Source organism: Equus przewalskii, chromosome 15 (assembly GCF_037783145.1).
Source record: "Equus przewalskii isolate Varuska chromosome 15, EquPr2, whole genome shotgun sequence".
NCBI lineage: Eukaryota > Metazoa > Chordata > Mammalia > Perissodactyla > Equidae > Equus > Equus przewalskii.
In genome coordinates, this window is record NC_091845.1 from 67,973,810 (window position 1) to 68,001,737 (window position 27,928).

The 27,928-nt window shown below is 43.2% G+C and overlaps 1 protein-coding gene across 1 annotated transcript in view; it reads left to right on the plus strand.

The window, feature by feature from the left end:
* The window catches only part of LOC103550800 (collagen alpha-4(VI) chain-like), a 103,480-nt gene extending 77,993 nt beyond the window's left edge, over nt 1–25,487 (plus strand). Inside the window, exons 27-38 of the mRNA XM_008519871.2 lie at nt 134–169; nt 274–336; nt 1,655–1,717; nt 2,634–2,669; nt 3,857–3,893; nt 6,233–6,244; nt 6,331–6,824; nt 15,060–15,150; nt 16,484–17,167; nt 19,107–19,203; nt 19,701–19,930; nt 24,819–25,487. Coding sequence (XP_008518093.2) covers nt 134–169; nt 274–336; nt 1,655–1,717; nt 2,634–2,669; nt 3,857–3,893; nt 6,233–6,244; nt 6,331–6,824; nt 15,060–15,150; nt 16,484–17,167; nt 19,107–19,203; nt 19,701–19,930; nt 24,819–24,994 — 2,019 coding nt within the window. The 3' untranslated portion in view covers nt 24,995–25,487. The remainder of the gene's footprint in view (nt 1–133; nt 170–273; nt 337–1,654; nt 1,718–2,633; nt 2,670–3,856; nt 3,894–6,232; nt 6,245–6,330; nt 6,825–15,059; nt 15,151–16,483; nt 17,168–19,106; nt 19,204–19,700; nt 19,931–24,818) is intronic.
* The last annotated feature ends 2,441 nt before the right edge of the window (nt 25,488–27,928 follow it).

Here is a 27,928-nt window from a genome sequence, read left to right on the forward strand (position 1 = left end):
TGTAGCTGTTTTTCTGGCACTTGTTTTGAGTCTATTTCCTCAAAATTATAGTTTCCTTTTTCTCTCCAAGGAATATCAAAGAAAGACTTATCACATGACGTTAAACAAGCTCTTTTCTCATTTCTGACACTAGGGTGAACCCGGATTTCCTGGCTATTCTGGTGTACAAGTAAGAAGATATCTTTCTCGGCCTGGCAACTGGTATGCAGCATGTGTCATTTGTTTGTACTTATTTTTATTTACACTCAAGGTTCTGCTTTTGGTTCTGTTAAGGGAGAAGACGGTGACCCGGGCCACCGAGGAGAGAAGGGGGCAAAGGGAATCAGAGGGAAGAGGGTAAGAACCAAAGCAATTTCCCAAGATCCACAGAGGCCCACATCATGGGACTCTACTCACAGGAACATATTTCCATTGGCTTAGTGACTTCTTAGCAGGAAGCCCACATCCTCCTCAGTCAGTGCATTTCCACACCTTCCTTGGGCTACCTCACTCCCCACTTAATCCCACTCACATTTATCTTCTGAATGCAAATGCAGCTCACCAAACCATAACAACAGGCAATCCAAGTTGGAGTTTTGGTTATGCAATATCAACCTTTTAAAAAGCAAGTTTGGGGGCAACCCTGTCTTTGGTAAGTCTAGATATCATTTGGCTAATTTAGCCAATTATCTGCAGTTAATTTAGCTGTAGAGCAAATGTTGCTGTTTCTTTAAGATTCTTCCAAGCCTTAGCTTTCTCTTAGCTGTTTTGGGACTAGACTGACAAGAATGTGGCTACCATCTTGGTGGACTTTGAGCCATGTTTTCACTGTGCTTTATAGAGTCTGTCACTAAAAATCCATTTCTAAGGTTCTGAAGATTCGATCTTGAAGAGTTGCAATCACTGGCAGCTCTTTTTGGAAGGAGTAACCCTGTGGATATCTAAAACCTTGGTAGTGTTTAGCTGATAGACATTAGAGAGCAAGGCCTTCTGGGAAAAGCACACAGACTAGTGTTCAGTGCAGAAACGAGGCAAGGAAAGAGAATGTATATTTACTAGGCTCTCAATAATTGATATTTTCATATATTGGCAAGGACATAAGGAAAAATTTGATCTATGCCTAACTTGGCTTGCTGCTGGCTAATATTGCCCTGCTCAGCTAAACTTATCTGTCTGGTTTCAAACAAAAAAGCTAAAGCATCGATTACGTACAGATAATGCTGTGTCGCTTCATATACCTGTAAAATGAGCAATGAGCCCGTCGTCAGTGTAAACCTTTTCTGAGACACTGAAGACCAGAAAGTGGTGGAGGAATTTTCTTGTCTCCTGATGCCAGGCCCTCAATGCAGATTTCCTGCATTCTTTTAATTATATGACCTGAAGGTTCAACTGTGTATTGAGTCATCTTTTAAGGCTCAGTTTGGAAGTGAGTGTTTGTGTGTGTTTGCATCTGTTGGCTGGGTTTAGGTAGATGAGGGGAATTTAGATAAAGAGATCACTCATTCTAGTCTCCATGTCTCATGCCACTGATCATGGTTTATAAACTAACTGGTCCATAGCAGACTCCTTGGACCTCAGATGTGATGACAAGTTGGTATCACAAAGTGGGTCTCATGGTTTTAATCAAGTTGTATTGAAGAGGGGACGCTTATTCCTTTGGTTTGGTCATTTTTAGGGCAATGCCGGCTTTCCTGGATTTGTCGGAATTCCAGGTGACCGAGGCCCACCAGGACCAAGGGTAACATGGACTATTCTCCTTTCTTTGATTTTCAACCTTTGCGTAAAAATGAATAAGGATTTGATAAGAGGCATCTCTAAGAAGAAATAAGCATTTGGGACACATAAGAAGAGCTATATAGGAAACGGGCCAAATTTGCTTTAGAGGACATCAGCTTCAAGTCCTTATACAGTATATATATTTAATATATGTATTTTACTTGAATGTGGGGAAAATATTAGAGTGACTGGAGATTTACAAATCTGTCTAAATACATAAAACATGTATAAAACTCACTGGAGAGTGAGTTTTTCAATATAAACAAGATAAAAACAACATTTATGCAAAAATCAGAAGGAAATCCTAATAAAAGATGACATTTATATAATATGAACTGATGTAGCAAGCCCACATATATTTTTAAAAATTCCCTGGAAAGTCATTTGGTATGAAAGGAAAAGACTGAGCTTATTGTTGTTTTGCTCCATGGCTCATCCTCAGAGGCTAGGCTATCAGTCTATCGTTCTAGGGCAGACTTGTTCAGTACTAGGGCAGAGATAGGGGTGGTGCCTGAGCAGAAGGGATGGAGGACAGACTGGGATCCACTTTAGAACTGCCTATGAATGGTCCTGGGATCCTGAATGGCCTTTTTCTGAATTTGATCCTAAATTGTAGCTTAGTCTCAAGTGATGTTGTTTTCCAGAAGTCTGTATATACCATCTACCTGGGCATCCTGGACTCTGAAGTCTGGGATATACCTCCTAGGCACTCTGACCTCCTTCCTTATGGGGTCACATAGAACTCCAGGGCCAGGAGTGAAGGGCAAAAGGTGGTCTATGTACTATGGTGAACTTTTTGAGAATTTCTTGCCAACTCGGGAGAATAATGTGTGAGACCTCAGAATCTTGCGTTTTAAACGTGCTTCTGTTCTTTCCAGGGCATCAAGGGCCCCAAAGGTTTGGTAGATATGACGGTAGGTGAATATTTTAGTTCTAAACATCACTCTTTCCAGAACATACAGCTTTCCGTTTTCACAAAATAGAAATCAGTAAAGATTCTTTACTTTCTCCTCTTACAAATTCTCTTAGTACTTGAAGTTTATAGGTTTTACTCTGGAATATTATAACCATATCAAATAAAAAGAGTAAAATAATAGTTTCAATCCTGGAGGGAATCTGGATGTTTTTGAGTAACATTAGTTGACAAAAACGGAGACTTTGAGGCTACTAGCCTGTACAACATGCCTTTTTGTAAAGTTCAAAAATTGCTTATAAAGTATTTATAAGCCAACACATGGTATAGTACAGCACTTTGTGTCTCATCACACACCTGGAAACAATTTCAAAAGTCATGATGACTTTCCATCTCACAAGTACAAAAATATTATGGTGGGGGACTAGGGGCAACTGAGGAGCAGGAAGTAATGGGGTTGAGGGAAGAAAAGAACAGGAGGAAGGGATCAAAGCAATGAAGCAGAATTCTAGGGGAGGCGTCTGGGGTATCTGTCTTGGCATTCTAAAACAGTGTTTGAGCAATGGCTAATGTAGAGATTCAAGAATTGGAGGCATTTCTCTGCCCTCTGTGCTGAATTTCCTGGATTTAAACTTCTTCAAAATCAGATTTGATTCCATCCTTTTGTGATGCAAATTTAAAAAGAGTTCCTCTTACCTACCTTTTTCTTTTTAAAGATTTTGTTTTTTCCTTTTTCTCCCCAAAGCCCCCTGGAACATAGTTGTATATTCTTCATTGTGGGTCCTTCCAGTTGTGGCATGTGGGATGCTGCCTCAGCGTGGTTTGATGAGCTGTGCCATGTCCGCGCCCAGGATTCGAACCAACGAAACACTGGGCCGCCTGCAGTGGAGCGCATGAACTTAACCACTCAGCCACGGGGCCAGCCCCTTATCTATCTACCTTTAATAATATGGGCACTATATTGTATACAAGATGCTTTAAATGTTTTAAAATATCCACTGGATCCAGAAATAGAACTGCTGGAAACTTTCATCTGCTTTAACAATTTCAAGGTTTTCTGTTGTAGATTAAAAAACTTGAGATAGGCACTGATAACATCCATATGACATTTCTAAGTCATGAGGGTGAGGAGAAATATGCTTCAAATTAAATACTTTTTCCTTTTTCCTTTCTCCATCTTTCTAACAGCCGTGTGAAATCATCAATTTCATGCAAGAAAATTGCCGTAAGTTGTTTGGGAAAGGCTCAAAAGGAGCCAGTGATGTGAAGTGGGGATGGATCATGGACTGAGGACATAAGTCACTCGTGGATTTGGTTGAGGTTTGAGAGGTGCCATTGTCCATCACGAAATGCTCTTATAAATTAATATATTCAGCTCAGTCACCCCTTGGGTAAATAATCTTCCCCAATGTGGTCTCAGAAATGAAGTGATCAAAAGGCGTGTCATCTCAATGGTGAAGAAAAATTCCATCGTACAATACGGTGCCTCATGAAATGCCAATGATGATTGCGCATCTGCATATCTGCATTTTGGTGCTTCTTATCACGAAACAGGAAAAGAGAAGCTTTGTTCTTTTCATCTCATCCATTCAAACAAGAGGAATCAACAGTGAGCCTTCAATAAGAAATGTGTCCTATTTTATTTACATTCATGTTTTAGAAATGGAAATATGAATCATCAAATCTTAGGTAATATTTTCTCACATTCCCAGATTAGAACTTATTTGCAGTCTTCAGTAAATTTGCAGGATATGTATCCCAGGATATTTGCATCCTATGATATACATATTTCTCCACTTACTGGCAACAGGGAGAGAACACTGACTTGGCAAAGTGCTTAGTTTGGGAGCTTAGGTTTTCTCCACAATCATCTGCTTCTCTTACTCTGATTCTTCTGTATACTGTCCATCCCCATCCAGTTTCTGTTCAGGGAGATTATGGAATCCTTTTTCTAGGAAATCATAAGGAATAATACCATCCTCTTGACCACAAAGGAAAAGAGTGTCAGAGTTGACCATGTGAAAAGCTAAACCCCCTTTTCATTGAAGAGCCCTGTGAAGTCAAATGCAAGCAGAAAAATGGGAAAAAATATATGCGATATAAGCAGTGGACCCAAGCAAAGGACCTAACTTCCTTTCTCTATCATGTTGAAATATATAAAATTATTGCTACTCAGTCATTTTCATCAGCAAACACAGATATTTCATATTTGCTAAATATAAAAAACTCTTAGACTGAAAATGGGCAAAACACCTGAATGGACGATTCAGAGAAGAAAAAATACAAATGAACAGTAAACCCGTAAAAATGTTCGACCTCACAAGAAGACAAAGAATGCAATTTAAAATAAGATACTCTTTTTATTTCTCAAATTGGAAGTATTTTTTAAATGACAAAAAAATGCGTATCCAAACGTGGGAAATGTATAAAAGTACACATTGCTGGTAGGAATGTCAATCGGTACAACCTTCCTGAAGAGCAATTGGATAATGCATACAAGGCCACAATTACAGAGCTTTATAGAGGGCTGGGTTGGACAGAAGATGCACAGGTATATCTACAAGTGCACTCATCAAAAGGGATGTTGGCAGAAGAAATCATGAGACATCTCTAGTAGACCAGATGATATTGCTCTAAATTTCTTGACAGAAAAAAAATAGATGTTCCTGAGATACTAAGTGAAAGAAGATGGAGAATAGAATATATCCTGAGCTCCAAGTTTTATAAAATAAGTTGAAACAAATTATATATATATCTACTCAAACATATATATGATGAATGAAGGGTAATTTTAAGTTTTTGTTTTCTAATAGTTTCCATGAAAATATATTACTTTTGTACACATGCTTATATAGTACATAATTAATATATATTGTATATTATATATATAGATAGTTTTAGGTATGTGTGTATATGTGTATGTATATGTGTGTGTGTATACATATATATATATATATATATATATAGTTTCAGAATAGCTCAGTGTATTAGTTAGATGTAAGTTCAGTACAGTGTGACCTCAGTGCTCAATAGCAGTGACAAACGTATTTCTCAAATCAAAACCTGGAAGTAGCCCGTCCAGTGTTGATACGGAGCTCCTCGCTGAACACAGGGATGCAGGCTCTTGATATTTTCTTGTTCTGCCATGGGGGCGAGGGTGCTCTGTTTCCCAAATCTCCTCCTGATCTAAGATGTCTGTCAGGCTTCAGTCATCAGGAAAGGAAAGGAGAAGGATACTTTTTCGAAGTTGTACCTACCATTTTTCTTATTCTATTATCCAGAACTTAGCAAGATGGCCACCCCCCTGGGAAATGTAGCCTTTGTCCTACGCAGCCATATGCCCAGCCAGAGACTGGGGTTCTAGCACTTTAGAACAATGGGAGAATGGATACTGTGGAGCAAGCAGAGGTCTCTGCCACACTCAGGCAGGAGTTGGAGAAGGCCACTGCTTGAATTTCTCAGAGGAGGTGGTTTTTCATGTTGAAGCACTCAAGTGGAAAACATGCCTCTGCCCATGTAAACTAACGACGTCTTCTTTTCTCTCCAAAATAATTTCCCTTCCAGCTTGTTCAACAGGTAAGTAATATTTCTTATTCAGTCAAATCTTCACCTGTTTAGAGGCGTTACAGAAAGTCTTAAATCTGTGTATCCATTGTGTCAAGGTATTTCCAAATGTCCAGCGTTCCCCACTGAAGTGGTCTTTGCCTTGGACATGTCAAATGATGTCTCCCAGTTGGATTTTGAGAGGATGAGAGACATTTTATTATCTCTGTTGATGAAGATGGAAATAAGTGAGAGTAACTGCCCAACAGGTGCCCGAGTGTCCATTGTTTCGTACAACACCAAAACAGATTACCTGATTCGCTTCTCAGACTACAAGAGGAAGCCTGCGCTCCTGCAAGCGGTCAGGAAAATCCCCCTGGAAGTGTCATCTGGCAGCAGGAAACTTGGGGACGCCATGAGGTTTGTAGCAAGACACGTATTCAAACGTGCGCGCTCAGGCCTGCTCACGAGGAATGTGGCTGTGTTCTTCCAGGCGGGCTGGGCCCGTGATACAGATTCCATCAGTACTGCCACACTGGAGCTCAGTGCACTGGACATCATCCCTGCAGTCATCGCCTTCACAGAGGAGCACAACCTCCCAGATGCTCTGCTGGTATGCGGGGGAACCGCTGGTGGGCAGGGACACGGGGGGCGGGGGTTAGTGCCTGGTTCTTACTCCCCCATCAGGGACCACATGAGGAATGAGAGCTGTGCAGGGGAAGAATTCCCCAGAGACTGATGTGCATGCATGAGGGAGTACGTGTCTCTTTATGGACTCTGCTACCAGTGCCGCTACTAGTACTGACTTGGCCGTTCTTGAGCACTTATTCTGTGCTGTGTGCCTCATAAGCATTATCTTATTTAATTACCCCCCAGACTCAATAAGGTACGTGTCATTGTATATCTCCAATTCAGAGATAAGAAAACTGAGGCTTAGAGAAGTTAAGTATACCACTGAAAGTCAAATGTCTAGTTAGTGGCAGACCAATGTTATCGGCCTTCAGAATCTATGCTTAACCACTATGTTAAATTGTATCATGAGGGTCCATAGAATGTAGTTTGCCTTCTTTTTTTTTTTTTCACTTGGGGCGTAAAATACATGCCCATATAAGAAAGCAGGTGAAGGGCATTGATTTTAAGTGTATAGCTGGATGGATTTTTATATATGTTTAAACCCCTGTGACCAAGATGTGCTTCAACATATTGAGCACTCTGGGCGTCCTGTAAGTTTTCCTCGTGTCCCTTCCCAAACCACACAGTCCCCAGAGTGTGGCTTCCATCACAATCAAATCAGTTGCTCTCTTCTGAACCTTCATATCAGTTGAATCCTATAGCACGTACTCTGTTGTGTTTGGCTTCTCTCACTGCACATAATGTCTATTCTTGTTCAACCATGTTGTGTACATGGGTAACTTGTTCTTTTTTACTGCTGTTCTGAAGTATTTGAGTGTGTGTATTCGCCACAATTTCTCCAGACTTTACTTTTCTAACTGAAACTCATGTAGCACATTCTCATGGAATATCTGGGATGATTTATCAAAATGAAGGGCAATTCTCTATTTAAGAGATTCCAGGATGCTTATGAATGTCAGGTTGAGCCATGTGACATTGCCAATATTCAACTGTTTTGACAGGAAAAAAATGGAAATGTCATATGGTTCAACCTAATAGCTAATTAACTTAGCTGTGCTAGACCGTTTAATTTTCCCTTAAGGTTGAGTACACGATAGAAGTTGTAGGTGACAGATTTGTTGACACAGCTGTGAATATGCTTCTAACAATCAATAGGTAAAACTGTGATAGCTTGCAAACAGTTGGGAACGATGCGCTAAATATCTTGGGTTCTGAGAACAAAGTTAAAATGCAGTGGATAAGTAAGTGCCTGGTTCACTGCTCCATCCCTCTCGCCTAGAGGGATGTCCGACAGGGATGGGCTGGTGAGAGGCAGCTCTCAATAACTTCCTGAATGGATCAATAAACTCAGAGTATTAACAAATAACAGTTTAAATTAGAGATGTAGCTTTTATCTTTGGCTCTTTTATGAATAATGAGGTGTCTCTGGAAAAAAATCTCTTCATCTCTCTGAGTCTCATTTTGCTCAGCTCTAAAAGGGAGAGAGGGTCACAACTACATGTTATCTAGGCTCCCTTCGGGGTGTAATTATCTATTTTTAAAAAGGCATTTTCCCTAACATTTGGAGAGTGTTACTCAGGGTACAGTTACATCGGCACAAATGCTCATCAGCTCTGCTCTCTGAGAGGGGATCCTGGGTAGACAGCGAGCTGATGATCCTTTGTCAAGAGTTTCTTGCCCTCTAAGCTGCCTTATGTTCCAAATGAAGGGATGTAATGGTGTGTGAAAAGAACTTGCCAGCTTACATATACTTGGACCTCAGTTCTGTCATTTCTATCCACTCTCCTCTCCATTTCTTGGACATATTCTTGCCCAGGATGCCTGGAGACACCTCTGTACCTTAAATTTAACAGTGTAGAAAGGATGTTAAATGGTGCTTTCCAGATCAAATGTAATGAATGACCTCATTTCTGGTGACACTGGCAAGGAGAGAAACCATAGAAACAACAACCCCCTCCTCAGGGTCTTTCAGAAAATCCTAATTTCTTCACAGCTGGGCATATTGCAGCCCTTAGCATCCTCCACTCTGTGCTGTATCCTTGTGGGAATCCAGGCAGGAGAGTGGGAATATCCTACAAGGCTCCTTCTGAATTATCTACCTGAGGGCTCTCTTTGACCATCCATAGGCTTTGTCTTTCATCTCTATATTATTTTATTTTCAGAACAACACCTGTATGCTGCTTCTGGAAAAATGATGGTGGTTCAATTTGAAATGATTATATAAACAGTTGCCCTAACTTCTCAGTCCATTTAAACATGCTCAGAGGCTGTGGGGCATAATGAAAAGATTTTTAAGCCATCCATTGAGTCATATTAGCCCTAAATAAAACAGTTATAGCATTTGGACTATTTGCGCCTAATCTCATTGTTAAGAACTGTCCAGTTGCCTTGTGTCTCAAAACAGAAGACTTTATTTGCCCATTTTTTAAAATGAAAAAGCTGAGAATTACAGGGAAAATGCAATTTGTGTGTCGGGTTTCAAATTTCATTTTTCTTTTCTTTTTTTGTTTTTTTTACCATTGATACACTTTATTAGAAATTTTAATTTGGTTGTGGAGTTCACTAATCAGTAAATAAATGGTCAATGTTTAACAATTTAAAAATAATTCTGTAATTGCACTGAAATGTTCAGTAATATCTTGTTGCATACTCTGAGCATTGCTTAAAAGAACATTTATTCAGACGAGAAAATTACTGGGTGGTATAAAATATCTAGAACAATAACATGAACTTTGTGAATTCTTTTCTTTTTCAAATTTCATTTTTATTTATAAACAGTCTAGCACATGTTCCCTTGAAATAATCCCTAGGAAAGTAACTCACGTTTATGGATCCAGGCACTGTTCTGAGATCTTCCCACTTATTGATTCATTTAATCCTTACAAAATCCCAGTGACAAAACTATTATTATGGGCCCATTTTTAAGTTGATGAAACTGAGACACAGAGAAGTCAAACAACTTGCTCAAGGTCTGGAATTCCCATTAGCAATGAGATTTTGAATTCAAAATTCAAAAATAGGAAAAGAAGAGTTTAGAAGTTTTTTCTTTCCATGTATTCATTTTATCTTTATAATAATACTATGAGATAAACCTATGAACTGGCTCTATTTCTGTTTCTGTGTATTGCTCTTGAAAAAAAAAATCCAAAGAATGGAATGTTGGCTATCATGGAGACAGAACAACAACAACAACAACAACAACAAACTCATGAAAGCATTAAGAGGAAGGCCAAAGGGATTTTTTGGGTAATTTTCAATTTTGGCATAAAATTAGAAAAGTTCCAGGAGGACATTCTTTCTTTTGAAGAAACTGTTGAGTTGCCCAGATAGGCCCTTTCTGAGGCCAAGGATGACCCGCCGTGGAGGTTTTGTGGGCTGCTGTTTTCCATTAGATTGTTACTCTCCTAGGGCCAGGATCAACAACCGAGGGAAGGAATTAGGCAAAGAGGCTTCAAACTCTGGCTTTGTCCACTTTGTAATCTGGACATGTTACTTGACAGTGGGGCCTCAATTTATTCAGCTGTAAAATGAGGATAAACTCACAAGTTTGTTGTGAGAATTTTAAGAGAGAGTTCCTACGGGGACATCTGGCACTTCCCGTGTGTATACTCAGTGTAGGCCATTATCATCACCGTCTTCACCAGGTCTTTAAGAGTGCCCCTTTGTCCAGTAACTATTTATTAAATTGGATAACTTCCATTTAGTGAGGGCCTATGAAGTTCCAACCACCACGCGACGTACTTTTCATGCTTTGACAGCTTAACTTCTCACTACTTAAAATGTGGTCCTGGGACCAGCAGCATCAGCATCGCCCAGCTTTGTGAGAAATGCCGGATCTCAAGCTCCACCCCTGATCTAATCAATCAGGCTCTGCATTTTTAACAGGTTCCCCAGATGGTCTGCATGAACGGTAAAGTTTGAGGAGTGTTGGTCTGATCCTCATAACTATCCTACAGGTTAATAATAATAATCTATGTTTCCCAGATGAGGTAAAGGAAGGTCAGAGGTGGAACAACTTGTTCTAAACTACATAGTCCTGGAATTTGCACTCCGCTATGTCAGGTTCCCAAGTCCCACTCTGCCACCTGACACCTCAATCCAGTGCTGGACGCTAATAGTTGCTGGGGAGTCCAGGAGGAGTCAGTTGGTTCTCGGAGGGACAGTGCCAGCTGGCAGGAGCCAAAACTGGACTCAGCTCCTGGAGGCAGTCACAAGTTGCATGACAACTCTCTCCTTCTGCCTCCTTCCCCTACTTTTTTCAGTTTTCCCTTCTTGTTCCCCAAACCCTTACCTCAACTGGATGCCAGATGGTTTCTAACTCTCCCTCCTTAGGGTCCAGTTAGCTCTTCCTCTGTCCAAGGCAAATCATCCTCCCAGCTTTGGCTTCCTTCCCCTCTACTCCCATCTGGCCAAGCCAAGAGCCTCCCCCAACCCAGTTCCAGGAACAAACACTGTCTCATGGCCTCTGGCAGCTTAGAACAGCAGCTGAGGACCTATGGGGCCCTCCAGCTCCTGGTTTGTGGGGAGTCCTTTAATACTGGTGGCTGAGGTTTGAGGGTTGTCTATATCCTTTGAGAAAATATCTGTCTATTCAACAAAAGGGGTTGTTGATGCAAATCCCCATGCTGCATCCTCGTCCCCTCCATACACTCCTGTTGTGAGTACATAGCTAGTTCTAACAGACCACAACTGGACATTCAGGAATGAAGTTGGTTGAGGAAATCGCCAGAAGTGCTGATTTAAACTACAGTAAAGCTCTGAGCCTCCAGCAGATCGCTGGGCTTGTGTTTAAGGTCCATGGGTTTGAAATTGCCTTCTCTAGCACTGAGGGGAGTTTGCAGGATTCAAAGGGCCCGTTTTCTCCTCGCCTTCTGCTGGATTCCCTCCCACACTCTCTTTCTGCTTGAGCTTTCTCAGGCTTTGTCTTGTCCACCTTGTTAGTGACTAGGACCATGCTGGCAAGTCCACAGTCAAAGTAATTAAATGATAATTAAGAACAACTAGGTACAGATGCATCTACGCTGAATCATAATTCCCTGTGGGGTTCCGCTGTGGTTTTGTGTACTTGTTGCCACGATATTATTTTTGCAAGGACAGTGAAAATTTTCAGCTTGATCACAGAATTATTCTTCCTAAGAAAAGTTTTAAAAAGATGCAAGTTTTGTAGCTCTTCCAGTTCAGTTGAATTTGGTAATTTTCCAACAAGCAGAACAACAGATGGAAGAGTTACATCCTCTGAGCTGCTCAGAGTACAAAAGGTAACACAGTGTCCTGAACAAGAGGCAAATCCAGAAGGCAGTACCTCAGGGCCAGGCTGTGCTCAAACAGAAAGAAAACTCAGAGGCATTGACTCCTACATAAAACTCCATCACTGAGGCAGCTGAGGCCAGCGGCTTGTTCAAGGTCACTCGGCTAATTATGGCAGTTCAAGATTAGGACTCGGATTCTGACACCTAATCCGTTTGTGCTGCCTAGAACTTTCCCCATGAACCATTCCTTTGTACAAACTTAGGGGAACGTTTGAATTATTTCAAGTCTTCCATATTATCTTAAAAATTCATGCAAGTTCTGCATTTTGTAACACACTTCATCTACGTTTCCTGTGATTTAAAAATAGCGCACACGAATTTAGCATTTCTCCACAACTCTTGGTGATATTGAAGCTCCTAGGGTTAGCCCAGTCTCCTCATATCTCCTGGAACACTGCTGTGAATCCAAATTGTCTCATGTGATTTCCAATAAAGCTATCGATGTAACGTATCCATGCCTACGCTGTTCTGTTCTCTCTAATCGTTGATGATTAGTTAGGTCCCTTTGTTTGGTCAATACTCAGATATGATGACCACGTGCAGTAGATCTGCACTCATTCTTCATGTCGACCTCCTCCATCTGGAAAGGAGTTCCAGGGTTTCAGATGTGCTTTGTAGCTGCACATCAGAAGTGGGTGTCCTCTAATCTCTGGGCAGGGGGGCATTGAGAAGAATTCTATAGATAACCACTGCCTACCTCGGGGCCTTTGTACATGCTGTTCCTCCACACTATAACATTTTTCCCTGCATCTTTGCCACGTACATATCCTACTCATTCTCTCAAATGTGCCAGATGCCATTCTCTTCATCAGGTTCCCTCTATCCCTTCCCCTTGAAATGAATCTCCTCTTCCTGTGTTCCTGAAACATATTATCGGACCTCTTTCTTTCTCGAAAATTGCTTTCTCGAAAATGGACAATTCACATGGCTTCTTAAGACTTTCAGGTAGTAGCTGTTTAATCAGTCTTGGTCGATTTGAATTTCTAAGTCAGGAAAAAGCATAATTTAAGGTTGCCTTTGCCATGTGAAGAACGAGAGAGAAGAAAGTTTTGCCTTTCTTCTCAGGAGACTTAGGAACCTTCCCATGGTTTTTTTTCTATCCTTCCACTTAGGTTTATGCTCTTTGAAGGTGTGGCTGTGTCATTTTTGTAGCTCCACATGGCTTCTTAAGACTTTCAGGTAGTAGCTGTTTAATCAGCCTTGGTCGATTTGAATTTCTAGGTCAGGAAAAAGCATAATTTAAGGTTGCCTTTGCCATGTGAAGAACGAGAGAGAAGAAAGTTTTGCCTTTCTTCTCAGGAGACTTAGGAACCTTCCCATGGTTTTTTTTGTATGTGTTGCATTAGTTCAACTAATGTAATTAGTAGAATTAGTTACAAAAGTTCAACTCTATATATCTTTCCTCACGAGGGTTTTTCCTTCAAGTAAGCTCACTGTGAGAGACAAGGTTTGGGATACGCTGCAGTCCCAAGCAGAAAGGGTGAAGGGCCCCATAAGGAATATGTGTTACAGAAAATTCTTTTCCAAAGTAACCCTTGCCTATCTATCTCCCTGAGGGCTAGCACAACATCTGCGGGTCCCCAGCACCTTGTTACCAAAGGACGGTCCAGAGCCTGCTTGGTCCTGGCCACAGGGATGAAGGAGGAGGAGCTGACCCTCAATGGGGCCCTGTCCTACATGCTTTGGTGAGAGCAAAGAGATGGATGTGACTAAGCTAGGATAGCCACCTCTTTGCAAACCACACCTCATGTCCTGAGAGAAATAATTGGAAAGCATTCCTAATTTCATCATGAGGTGGAAATCCTGCAAATAGTATTAGTCCCTGTATTAGTCTTGGAAGGTTAACTGTGAAAGCACTCATGTCCCAGTCTCAATGGCTTAACACAGTAGGTCTTATTTCTGCCATCTCTCACAAGTGAATGTGGGTCCTTGGGGGTGTGTGTGGACCGGAGGAGAGTTTTGCTACATGCAGCCATTTCAGGACCTGGGCTGCTTCTTTCAGTGGCCCCATCATACCCTAGGGCCTCAAAACCTTTCTCTGGATCCTCTACATCTGGCTGGCGGATGAGGGCCGAGGGAGCCGTGCAGTATAGTTTATGAACTGGAAATGGCACATATCTCTTCCACCTCCATGCCATTGGCTAGACCCCAGCATATGGTCCCAATTAACTGCAAGGGAGGGTGGGAAATGTAGTCTACTTTTAGCCCTAGGAAGAAGAGGGAATGGGTTTATTGATTATCTAACCAGTTGTCACATGGACCTTTTCGGATTTCTTATTGCTATTATTACTATTTGATATCAGTTATTAAATTGGAAAGGTTAAGTGAAGGAGATAAACAGATTTGCCATCCCTACAAAGCTTTCCCCGATTCCTCCTTACTCTTGCCTTCTGGTTTTGATAAGTCCCAGCTCTGAACACCAGGAATACTCTAGAGGGACCTCCCTTATAGTATCTACCTCTTGCCATTCTAACGGTATACGACCTATACGACCACCTCCTTGAAGGGTCTGCCTGTTTGTGTTTAACTCCCACCACACCGCACCTTGTTTACTGTGGACAATCAGTAAAGATTTAAGAAACTTATCAATGATTGAACCCTCAACTCCCTTACCCTCATTCCAACTCAGCATGATGCTGGCTGAGTTTCACACATTGGGAGTGTGAAGACCCACAGCTCGTGTACCCACACCAATGCTAGTCCAACTTCCATATTAGAACTAAAGAACTAAATGACTATAAATAACTGTAACAGATAACGCTAAATTCTATATACATGTATAATTATATATATTCGTCTTTAAATAGCATACTAAGGTTTTTCTCATCTGAATTGGAAAAAGCATGAAAAACATGGCCTGAAATTTAATTCAGCTAATGATAAACTTGTGTATGTATTCGGCTTAGATGGATGGAGCCAACAGATTTCACCTGTTTGTCTGGGAGACCAAGGGCCAGCAGGACGTGGGGCATGTGGCCCGCTGCACTCTCTGCTATGGTAAGCCTGGACAGCATTTCTGGCCAGACTAATGTCTTTAGAACAGGATGAATGAACTGGTGACCAGAGACCAGGTCTGCTCTGCAGACGTGTATTTGCAGTCTGGGAATCTGAGGATTTCTTATTAAGTCCAGATTTCCAATTTTTCTTAAGAAGTCAGAATAATCTTGAGAATCACAGACACTGCATTCCTTTGTGGCCACAGTCATGGCCACATGTGGCCACAGTCACAGCTGAGTTATGCCTGCCCCTTTTTAATGGGGGAAGTGTCTGCTAGTGCCCCACAGTCCCTTCCCCTCTCTATCGTCTTACCCCTGGCCTGCTCTGCTTACTTTCCTATCCTGCCAGGCTCCTATAGATGGCTGGGCTTGTGTTCCTTCCTCAGTGGCACCTTAGTGTGAAGAGTAGACTACTGAACTAAGGGTCAAGAGTCTTGGGTTATAGGCCTGGAACTGCCGTTGACCACCAGCAGGATACTGGCAAGTCATTCAAGGTCTCTGTGTCTCCAGCTTCCATCACTATATCCCACACCCCACACCAGCCTGTGCCAGAGAGAACTTTGTGCTGAAACCTGTGGATGCTCCATGTGAAGAGCTCTCGTCATCAAGCCCAGGCCAGACTGAGTCCTATAGGGGAAATCAAAAGGGGATTTAATTGTTCCCTCTACTTGATCCACACTAAGACCTAACACTGCCATGAGAGATTTGGTTCTGAGAACTTGCTCCAGTCAAATACAGTAAGTGCCATTTGTAGAGTGTGTTAGAGTTGATGAGCTGCTTTCCCATCCATCCTCTCATTTGGTGATGAGACACGTGCTCTCTCTGGGCCCCAGTTCCCTCTCCTGCAGAAGCATGAACACAGCTGCTGTTGACTGAGCTTGAGCTCTTACTATTCACCAGGCCTTGTTCCAAGCTTACATAGAACTCATTTTTTAATTAAACCTCACAAACAACCTCATAAGGTAGGTACTATTATTATCATTATCTCCATCTGACAGAAGAGGAAACTGAGGCACAGGGAAGGCTGAGTATTTGCCCAAGTTCACTCACCCAGTAAGAGGTAGAGCCTGCATTGAACCAGACGAGTGTCTGTGAACCTAGAGATTACGAAGCCATATGGCTTAGTGGTTAAAAACATTAAATGTGCAATCAGATCTTCTCGATTCTTTCTTCTGAAAAACGGGCACGCAGAGCGCCCATTGGCTTGCCTTGTCGACACAGTGCAGGCAGCGCTCAGCCCCAGCTCTCCTTAACGAGAGCCTGGAAACGTGTTTGCACAGAAAGGAAAGGGATGCGTTGTTTAACTCTGGCCTTTCCTCGTGCTTCCTCCCCAGACAAGTGCCGACCAGCCCCAGAGTGCAGGCTGGGCACTTCCGGGCCCCTGGCGGTGGACGTGGACGTGGCATTCGTGGTGGACAGCTCCCACGGCGTTGGGGCCGACGAGTACCGCGCCGCCTTGAGGCTAGTGGACGCTGTGCTCGACGACCTGGAGGTGGCTGTGCAGCCCAGCACGTCCCCCAGTGGGGCGCGCGCAGCCCTGGTGATGCACACCACTCCTGGCTTCCTGCCGGGCGCCGGGCGCCCCCCTGTGCTCGAGGGCTTCCACCTGACCTCCTACGGCCACCGGACACAGATGCAGAGGCATGTCCGCGAGGCGTTGGGCCGCCCCCTGAACGGAGCCCCTGCCCTGGGACATGCCCTGGAGTGGACGCTGGAGAAGGTGCTCTTGGCAGCCCCGGTGCCCAGGAGAGCGCGGGTCCTCTTCGCCATCGTGGCCAGCGAGACCAGCAGCTGGGACCGCGAGAAGCTAAAGACTCTGTCCCTGGAGGCCAAGTGCAAGGGCATCACTCTATTTGTGCTGGCCTTGGGCCCAGGCGTGGGGACCCGCGAGCTGGCCGACCTGTTCCACGTGGCCAGCCTCCCTTCAGAGCAGCACCTGCTGCGCCTTGAAGGAATCTCAGACCCAGAGGTGACCTACGCCCGCAGATTCACCCGGGCCTTCCTGAATCTCCTAAAACGTGAGCAGTCCCCAGCACTAGAGATGCCCTGGGTAGGGTGGGGATAGGAAATGTCAGAGCCTGGCATTTGGGTGAGTAGGTGCCCACTGCCCTTTCACTCTAGCTGAGGTGTGTGCAGCCTCACAGCCTCTGAGGAGCCCCCAGAGAGCATCCTGTTTCCTGAAAACCTTGAGCTGTCTTGTTCTGACACCATGCCAAGCGGTGGAACCTCTCATCGGGTGGCTGGGAGGCCTCGGGTTTCCACCTAACCTCTTGGTTTCCTCATTTACCAAAATGGGAATTACAATCTCTTTCCTTATTTGTGAAGCCTCTATTCAAATATGCACACGGAGGGGCTTTGAAAGCACCAGTACTGTACAAATGTAGGGCGTGGTTATTGTTATTACAACAGCCAGTGATCCAGACTCCAGAATCCAGGTGTATATATAACAGCGCTTCTCAAATTTTGACGTGTGCACGTAAATGTGGGTTCTGACTCCATAGATCTGAGTTGGAGCCTGAGATTCTGCGTTTTTAACAAGCTTCCACGTGATGCTGATGCTGCCAGTCTTCAGAGACTTGCCAGGAAGTGAGGGAGACAGGACAGAAGTCCCGGGTTTCCCATCTCAGGTTAGGTGGATGAAACCAACAGTGAAGATCAAGGGGCACGGTGACAGTGTGACCTGGGTGGAATTCCTCCCTGCCTCCTGTCCTAGTATCCTCACCTCCAATCAGAACTAGTTGAACTCCATTTAGGGGCAGCCAGTGCCACATCTGTATCCCTAGCATGATAATGGAGATTGCTGGGATTGGGGGCGGGCGGCCGTGTTATCCTGGTCACGCTTCCAGGAGATGGTCTTGGGCTTTGTCCAGAGGTGCATAATCCAAAACAGCTCATGCAGGGGGCCTTGTGACATGTGAGGCCTTGCCCTCCTTGCTTGTTAGTTTCTGGGTTTATAAGTGGATGTGACAGCCTGTTGGGAGCCTTGAGGGACGTCTCCCCCTTCCTCACTGAAGGAATAAAGGGAGTCTGATGGACGTCTCAGAAGTATTGACATAGCGTTCTGCCTCTCCAATTTAGTACAAAGACCAAAGAATTGCTTCTTGTCCTAGCTTTGCCACTACGTAGTGAGCTGTGTGATCCTAGAAAGGTCAGCGAACTACTCTGAACTTTAGATTCCTTGTCTTTGCAGGAGGTGGAGTAGAGAAGTGCAATAGGTGGCTGATGGCTTAGTGGTTTTTTGAGGGAGAAGCAGGCTGAAGGAATCACTTTTTAGTTTGTTGTAATTTCATTTTACTTTTTTTTTTTAAGATTGGCACCTGAGCTAACATCTGTTGCCAATCTTTTTTGTTTCTTCTTCTCCCCAAAGCCCCCCAGTACATAGTTGTATATTCTAGTTGTAGGTCCTTCTGGTTGTGCCGTGTGGGATGCCATCATAGCATGGCCTGATGAGCGGTGCTAGGTCCAGGCCCAGGATCCAAACTTGTGAAACCTTGGGCCGCCGAAGCAGAATGCCCAAACTTAACCACTCAGCCACAGGGCCGACCCCTTATTTTACTTTATTTTTATGTTTCACGATGTTAGGTTGCATTTTATGTTTTGTTATATCCTTTTATGTCTTGATTTTATTTTATAGTATTTATATGATAGGTTGCATTTTATGTTTTTATTTTGTTTTTGATTTTATTTGCTTTTATTTTTGTATTTATTTTATGCTTCTTTACATCTTTTTGATTTTATGTCAATGGATTTTTTTTGGTTTTAAGTTTTATTTGAGTTTGTATTTACTCTGTGAGGATTTTTGTTTAGTTTTATTGTATATTTTGCTTTATTTTATGTCTTTTAAATTTTATATCTTAATGGATATTTTATTTTTATGCTTTATTTTAATTTATTTTATTTTTGAGTTTTGTATTATTTTATGCTTGATTTGATTTGATTCTTTAATTTTATTTTTAGGTGGAACAAACCAGTACCCACCCCCAGAGCTCACTGAAGAATGTGGGGGCCCGAAACGAGGGGACACTCGGAGGCGAGGAATTACACCTCTCAAGAGGTAGGCCAAGGGCAGAGCTGAGGTTGTCCCATGGCTCTGCCTCCTGCAGGAGACTGTCTCCCCAAAGAAAGGTCACAAGCAATGCCAGTCCTTGACCCGACCCAAACCATTGGGGTAGGCTGCTCCTGTGTTTGACAACTCTGATATGGTTTGATTTTTCTTTTCTTGTTTTTTAATGTTAAGAGTAATACAGGACCGATATAAAAAATGCAAAGAGCACATAAGTGTATAAAAGCAAAAAATGAAAATTTTCTGTTCTGCCACATCCCCCCATCCTCTCATCCCATGCCCCAAAGGTAAAATTGATAATGCTAAGCATGTTATTCTGAGGTTTGTCCAAACACCTCTGCAAACCCAGGAAAATAGCTAAGGCAACAAGTGAAGCCATCAGGAAATACCCAAACCTAGAGCTTACTGAGCCCAGCAGTGTGAACTGGGAATCCAGCTCTCACCCCAGGGTTTGGTTATGCAGTCTGACATGGGTTGTTTCCGTACAGGGTGCCCGCGCGCCAGTTTGGCATGTCTGGCTTTGCTGATGACTTGGAAGCACTTGAAGCCACAGACTTTTTTCTAGAGGAAAGTAGAAAAGCCACAATGCCATCTATGATGCAGCAAGAAGCACTGGAAAATTATGAAAAGAGTGGAGATGCCGCTGAAGAAAATAAATCAGAAATGCCTGCAAAACCAAAAGAAACTGGAAAAAAAATAAATTCAGACACTGCCTACGGTAAGAACCAAACTACTTCTTATTCTTTAGGTTGAATTCACTTTTTAAAATTTTTATTTAAAAAAAAATTGCTGTGCACTGTGTTAGCGTGCATGTTTTGGCTTTTAATACACTTTCATTCCAAATGTACAGTTTCGTGTATGCAGCTAAAGAAATTAGGAAAACACACAAAGGCTCCCTTTCATCTGACCATAACACTGGGGCTGAATGGAGGCTATTTCTGGGAGTATTGGGGAGGCGCACCCTATGAAGTGTCTGTGCTTCGTTGTGGAGAGGCAATGATCTATTGCAGAAATAGCAAACATACTCCTGACCTTGAGGGAAAATGCACTGGCTTGTAGAGGCTCCTTCCTCCATGAGTGGCCACATGCGTTCTGACCATGTTTAAGGAACATTTGGATCCATCTAAAACAACTGTAGCATCAGTTTTGGATGACAGCATGTAGTGATGCAAATGCCCTGTTACCTCTTCCATGGGATCAATAAATTAAGCAAAACAGTAAACACAGAAAGAGATTTGGGAGGATTTAACTCTGAAGTTTTTAAAAGGAGGGAAAAGATAGCTGAAAGAGATTCTAACAAGTGGTGTGGTCAGTCCTGCTTAGACTAAATGAGAGAGAATTGCCCAGAGGTTTTGAATGTGTGAAGGTTTTAAATGCTCTCCATCTGGGGCTGCCAGCAAGGTGGCCATGGGAAGTTGTTTAATCTTTCTGTGCCTCGGCTTTCTGATCTATAAAGTGGGGATAATGCAAATATCTACCTCACACGGTTGTTTTGAGAATAAAACTTGATAATTCACGTGTTTGGTGCATACTAAGCATACAATATAAGTTAGCTGTTAAGATGTTGATGTTATGTCCTGCTTTTTAGCAAACACGTGTCCAAAGGAAATAACAAAACCAGATAGCCAGAGGAATAGGCACTCCCAGCACAGACAGTAACGTTTCCTCTCCTTAGAGTAAAAGTTAAGCATGGAAGAACTTATCTTGTTGATTATTATATTTTCAGTGTATAATATCCTTAGGTAATGTTACTAAGGCAGTGATTTTCAGTCTTGGCTGTAAATTAGAATCGCCTGGGAATCTTTAAAAATTCTCAGTGCCTTGACCTCACCCCAGACAGATTCAACCATCATCTTTGGGGCTGGGACTTCCCCCAGTGAGTCCATGAACAGTCAAGAGTGAGGACCGCTGCTCGGAGGCATCTCTCCCCACAAAGTTAAGGTGAAGAGATGGAGGAGAGCTGATCAAATCCATCTAATCTGACCCTATTCACAGACAAAAACTGAGGCCTGAAGATTCCCACAGTGTCCCACCTGCTCTGTAACGTGGCTCCGGCCAGTCCCTCTCCCATCGCATTCCAGGGCCGCTCTAAACTTCCCCACGTCCTCTAGCTCCTTCCTCCGTGTCTCTTCCTCTAGCAGATGCCCTTATGTTTTTTCTTTCAAAAGAAAGAAAGGCGGCCAGCTCCACCCTCCTCCAACATCCTATATTGCTGCACACCCGCTCTTCCTGCCCTCCAGTCAGAGAAAAGAGCTGGCCCTTGTCTTCGAAGGTGTTCTGAACTGCCAAGAAAGACCAAAGGGCTCTTTCACACCTCACTGACTTGAGCTCCTTGAGACACGGCCTCTGTTGACCGCTACCTTCTTCTTCAAACACTCTCCTCCTCTCTTGGCTTCAGAGACAGCATTCTTATCTTGTTCTTTTACTTCTGCCCAGTCCCTCTCTGTGGGCTCCTCTTTCCAGGTCCATCCTCATAGGGGGATCCTTATGGAACCTGAAGTTTACACAATTTAGGGGGCCTTCTTTTAATTTTATGAAAGAATATAAAATTATTAAAATTAAGTACAAAAGTGAATATTTAGAAGAGGCTCATGCAAATGAGGATCCCTGAAACTTGGGCTTCATTCATTTCCTGGTAGGCGTGCAATGCCTTCCCCAAGGTCCTTTCTTCAGTCCTCTAAGCACTGCACACACTACTGGGGCAAGCTTTCCTACTGTAACTTCAGCTGTCCCCTTTGTACCGATGACTCCAAATTAGTATCTTCCACCTTTAACTCTCTCTTGAGCTGCAGACCGGTATATTCAACTACCCTCCAGATTGCACCATTGCACGTGCCCACAGTCATCTCAGCAAACTCAGGTAAAGAAACTGGACTCGTCTTTCCCATTCGAACCTTCTCCTCCTTTGTTCCTTTACTGGAATAAAACACCATTGGCCAGGAGTAGAAAGCCAACACCAAACATCACTCTAGTTGTTCTCCTCTCCTCACCTCCCACCTCCAGCTGGTGACCAGATCTTGGTGTGACTTCCTCCTCAGCATCTCTCAGATCCATCCTCTTTCCCCACGTCTTCCCTCTTAATACCTTGGCTTTCCTGTGAGTGTAATTGCAGTGCTCTCCAGCTAGTCTCATTTCTTTCAATTTGTCCTCCTGCCAATTCCTTCTGAACACCAAATTAATTTTCTTCTAAAATGCAAATATGGTCGTGTCATTTCTCTTCTTCTATAGTTCCCCATTGTTTATCTGATAACGTCTGGGTGCCGCGGTAGGGCACACAGGCCTCCGTGATTACAGCCCTGAGTGGGCCTCTGGACCTCACTGGCTGCTGCTTCCCTCCGTAGGCCTTTTGTGCTGTTTGCAGTTGCCTCTCAGGCCCTGTTATTCATCCCAAGTCTCCCTGCCATTGCTCACCCTTGCCTGCCCGTCCCCGTCCCCTCTCTCCACAGTGTCCACCTGGACCACATCTACTCATCTTTTACTACTCAGGTCAAGTTCCACTTCTCCTTAGAGTCCTTTCTGGCCCCCGGGTAGTATCAAATTTTTATGGCCTCCTTTGTGTCCCTGTATCTTAGCCCGAATTCTGCCATAGCACCTGCAACTTTTTATTGCACCTACTTGTGAAGAATTAGTTGAGTGTCATGTCTCTTCACAGAAGCGAGGCTGATCTTGGTATATTTTCAATTTCAGTGTTATCTCTAAAGCACACAGATCTATTTTTTGGTTTCTCCTCCAAGTAGGGCTACAATATAAGACATAAATACCAGAAGACAGAACCAGTGTAGGCAAAATTGCCATTTCGTTGTGGCTACTCTTCATACCTCCCCAACTCCATGTTTTCTCTCTCCCTTTTCTTGCCTTAATTCCTGGATTCCATGGACTTATTTGAGTAAAATTGACTGTGCTGCAGGGTTCTTCCAAGAAAGCAAAAGTTAATACTCATGGGAAAAATAATGCTAATGTAAAATTGGGGGCTAGCAATAATTGCTTGGGTGAAAACTGACTGGCCCCCCAATGCCATATCATTGTGATAAAAGAAAAATTAAGACTCTGAGGTTTCCTGGGAGTTATATTACAAAGAATACCTTAGAGATAATTAGTTTAAAGCATTGAGGATTTACTCACCTATAGCTGTGCTGATCAACCACTAGCCACATTGGCTATTTAAATTTAAATAATTTGAAATTAAATAAAACTAAAAATTCAGTTCCTTAGTTGCAATAGCCACATTTTAAATACCCAGTGGCCACACAGGCAGTGGCTACTGTATTAAACAGTGCAGATATGGAACAGTTCCCTCATCGCAGAAAGTTCTGGACAGCGCTGCTCCAGAAGAGTAAACTAGGGGAAGCAGCCCCTGATTGTCTCCCAGACTAGAGGCAAGGGTGGGGCTTCTAAAGACAACAGCTGTGACGTCTCACTAGGAAAGTGAATGATCTGTTTGGACAAGTCCTTGGCTTGTCAGGTTGAAATCAGTTCGTAATGGTAGGGGTTGGTGCCCCCTGATTACTGAGGCCCAAATCCATCTGTTGAACCTACAAAGTATGGTCAAAAGTTCACAACTGGAGTGTTTTTCTGTTGACTCTGACAAGTTTTTGGAGAAGCATTTGCTCTGGTTTCTTCTGGGCCCTCGCTGCTTGCTGTCTTACATCTTCCAGAGTCAGTCATGCCATAGGCCAAGGCATAGGACAATTTCCATGATCAACTCTTTACCCCACTAACAGTGCGTCTCACTCTCTTGGGTCCAGTACATCTGGTCACTCCTTCAAGAAAACTGATCTGTGCTAATTATACTAATGAGAGGTTAGTAGGCAGCTTCCCAGGAGCAGACCATGAATTTTAACTGTTGCTTTCTGAAGACATTTCATTTGCAGAGGCTTGGAAGGCCCAGGGAAATGAGCTGGAGGCTGCCGTTATTCTGCACTGTAGGGCTGACCTGAGATGGGAATATTTTCTGTGATATAAGGGTGCCCAGAGAAATCCCCTCCCTAGAAGGCAGAGGTTACATACCTGGGAAAGTTAATGTCTGATTTAAAATTCAAGGCATCCCAGATCCTGCTCTCTTGTAACGTGTTGACTCTCAATGCTATTTTTCATTTTCCAGGAACACCATGTTTTTTTTTTACTAGATATCTTAACTTGTCAGGTTACAGTAAATAATAAACAAGCTGGATTTGCTTCGGCCGTTAAAAGGCTGGATGGCTTAGACGAGGGATTGAGATGATTTGAAAAAAGAAGGAAATAAGCATAATAAGCAAGTGAGGAGATCTCAGTATCAGAAAGCTCTATTCATTCATTCATTCGCTCACTCACTTATACATTGTCTGGTGTATCTGCCATATGCCATGTACTGTGCGAAAGAATAGCTCTAACTGTCTTGTACCTTTCACATGTGTTATGTGACACCTTACAACAACTTTGTGATGTAGGTTTTTAAAAAAATATTGCTTTTATAGTTGAGGAAATCGAGGCTCAGAGAGGTTAGGTTATTTGCTCAAGGTCACAGAGCCGGTTGGTGGTGAGGCTAGATCTGTGACTACAAACCATTGCTCCTTTCCTGTCATGGTCGGGCACGAAATTCAGCTGTCTCTCTATTTGTTTTGTTGCAGGTCCTTGTTCTCTGGATCCAGTCGAAGGCGAGTGCCAGGATTATGTCCTGAAGTGGTACTATGACAAGGAAGAGCGGGCTTGCCAACAGTTCTGGTATGGCAGCTGTGGGGGCAATGCCAACCGGTTTGAAACCAAGGAAGAATGCGAGGCTCACTGTGTCCCCAAACCCCTGTAGAGTCAGCCGAGCCTCATTACTGCTGCCTCTGTTGTAATAGCTGATGAAACCGAGATGACCTTTCCTGACACAGGGCCACACTGCTCATGAGTGATGACACCCGCTCTATAATCTCAGGGGTCGGATTCCTAACCTCCTGAATTTTTCCTGCCAGCCAGGGCTTAGGCCAGATGATTTGTGATGAGAAGGACTGCATTCTACTAGTTACAGAAAGTAACCAAAACTTTTTTGAAAGTCATTTAAATGATTTAGAACTGAGTGAAAAAGAAACTTGAACTTGACCTATAAGATTACTTTAAAACTTCTTTTGGCTATGTAGCAACAGAAAAATCAATGTAAGCAATGAATAAAAACTATTTTGGAAATGAGTTTAAACTTGATTTCTTTTTTAACGCTAGAGAACCCGAAAGTATTAGTCAAAGCGGAGGTCTGGAAAAAGGGACGTCTAATGTGAAATTTCATCCTTACGACTTTGTGTCAGAATAAAGGCATTGCTGATGAAATCATTTGGTGTGACACTGCTTGTGATACCTGCTCACTGAAGTCTTTGTGACATAACAGTTGATGGAGAGGAAACAGCAGTGACTTTGCCATGGGACCGATCCTTTGTCATCAATTTCAGTGACTCTTGTCCTTCAAAACTTGGTGACTAAACAATTAAGGCTGGTGTCGTCGATGCAAAGATGAAGCGAATGGTCTAGGTTCATCTTGGGTGAAAATAATTGTGAGAATAATTGTGATCTTGCAGGATCTTCCTCTAGTTCACAGCTTGATTCTCCAGGCCTCTGAACTTGGGCCCAGCTTCAGGACAGAACTGGGCATTGTGTGGAATTCTAGAGCTGCTGGTATTGAGGGTGCCGGGCATGGGGCCTCTGCAGGACCATGTGTTAGTCTGCTTGGACTGCCATCATAGAATACACACACTGGTGGCTTAACCAACAGAAATTGGTTTCTCACAGTTTTGGAGACTGGAAGTCCAAGATCAAAGTGCTGGCCAATTTGGTTCCTGCTGAGAGCTCTCTTCCTGGCTTGCAGACGGCTGCCTTCTTGCTAAGTCCTCAAGTAGGCTTTCCTCTGTAGAGAGAGTGAGCAAGTGAGAGTATTTGGGAGCCCTTGTGTCTCTTCTTATGAAAACACTAACTTTACCGATTAGGGCCCCAGCCTTATGGCCTCATTTAACCTTAATTACCTCCTAAAGGCCCTATTTCCAAATACAGTCACAGTGGGGATCAGGACTTCAACATATGAATTTTGTGGGGGACACAATCATTCAGGTCATAACAGATCACAAGCAGCTGGTGGTTGCCCCCCAGGGACCCAGAGTGGAGCTTGCTTCTGGAAAGTTCCTGATTCAATAATGAAAGCTGTGATTTATGGAATCCTTTTTATTCCTTCTCTAGGCCCAATGACACTGGAGATGGGCTAGGAACCAGCTTTATACAAAATGATCATAGAAATACTAAAATTCTATTTTTATGACAATTATTTTTATTTGATCACAAAAAGTATAACTATTGATGGTAGCAAATTTGTAAAACACAGAAATGCACATGGAAGAAATATAGATCAAGCATAATCTTTTCTCTCAAAGGTAACCATTTTGATATAATCCAGGTTTTTCCTATTCCTGGAATACTATCTTTTTAAAAAAATTTCTTCCAGAACACACTATATTGTAACTGATTTTGGCTAAAGCATTTTCACGTTGGGAGTGAAATGGCATATGTTCATCTTGCTTGGCAGAGCTGCTCGTTGTGTATTTCTCTCTTTTAGGCATAACCTCGGCTACCTGGGCATAAAGGGGCCAGGCTTACCTATCCTGAGGATGGTATGCAATTGGAGCTGTGATCTATCTGTTTTCCACCTATCCCCACCCTGCCCTTCCCATGTCCAGGAGTTGGGAACAAAGGCAATGATTCCATAATAATAGGGCCATTGGGACGAGACATTCAAGCGTGTTGGCTGTTCCCATCCTTGGAACACTTGTGAGGTCCTCCTGCAGTTCTCCTTGCATTTACAAGGCAGTGGTATAACCCTTCCACAGAGCTCCTCTGACCCCAGCAGAAGTGACTTGAAAAACCATGAGGAACAGAGACAATGTGACCAAGGAGCAGAAGCAATTGACTATTGTTTGAGATAGAGTTCAGCCCCACCCGTGTATACACAGTTTATAAAGCACTTTCCCACATTATCTCATGTATTTCTCCTCTCCCACCGCTAAATCATGGATATTGGCATTATTCTTCCCAATTTTTCCTGTTGTTCTTCCCATTCTCAGAGAAGTGAAGTGGCTTGACCTAGACACCTAACAGAAACTGACCTAGAACTCCTTTTGATTCCAATGCTAGGGCTGTTTTTGTTCTACTCCATTCATTCCGAAACATTAGCTGCAACCAGAGAATTCTGAAGGTCAGAGCCACAGGGGAAGGAGAACAGGCTGAGACAGAAGAAAGGAATTTCCTGGTTGACATAAAGGAGCTTGACCTTGCTGTCTGCCTCAGATGCTCCCCTCTCACCTCTAGGAGTTCTGGTTTGGGAGAGGAAGAAGAAGGAATGGACCAAAAGGGAAGTTGAACTGAGATGCAGAACAATCCTGATGACAGCCTTGGCCAAGCCCACAGGGAGCTCTGGAACTAAAAGAGATTGTCAGAGTTGCCCCAGGATGGCCCAAAATGGCTGGGCCTCCATCAGCCATTGGATGTGGGCTGCCCTGGAAAGAGCATGCTCACGAGTGAGTCAGCTCTGCAGCTATGGCAGAGCCTGAAGGGGCCCAGCTGAAGGTCGTCCACCAAGAGCGCTCCTAGCAGCTGGGGCAACAAGTCCTTCATTGAAAGGAATTTGGGTGGCGCATCTACCTGGAATGTCCTTTTGCATTCTGTTTCCAAATTTCCACAGCTTCCTAAATCCAACAGGACACACTTAGAAGCATTAGTA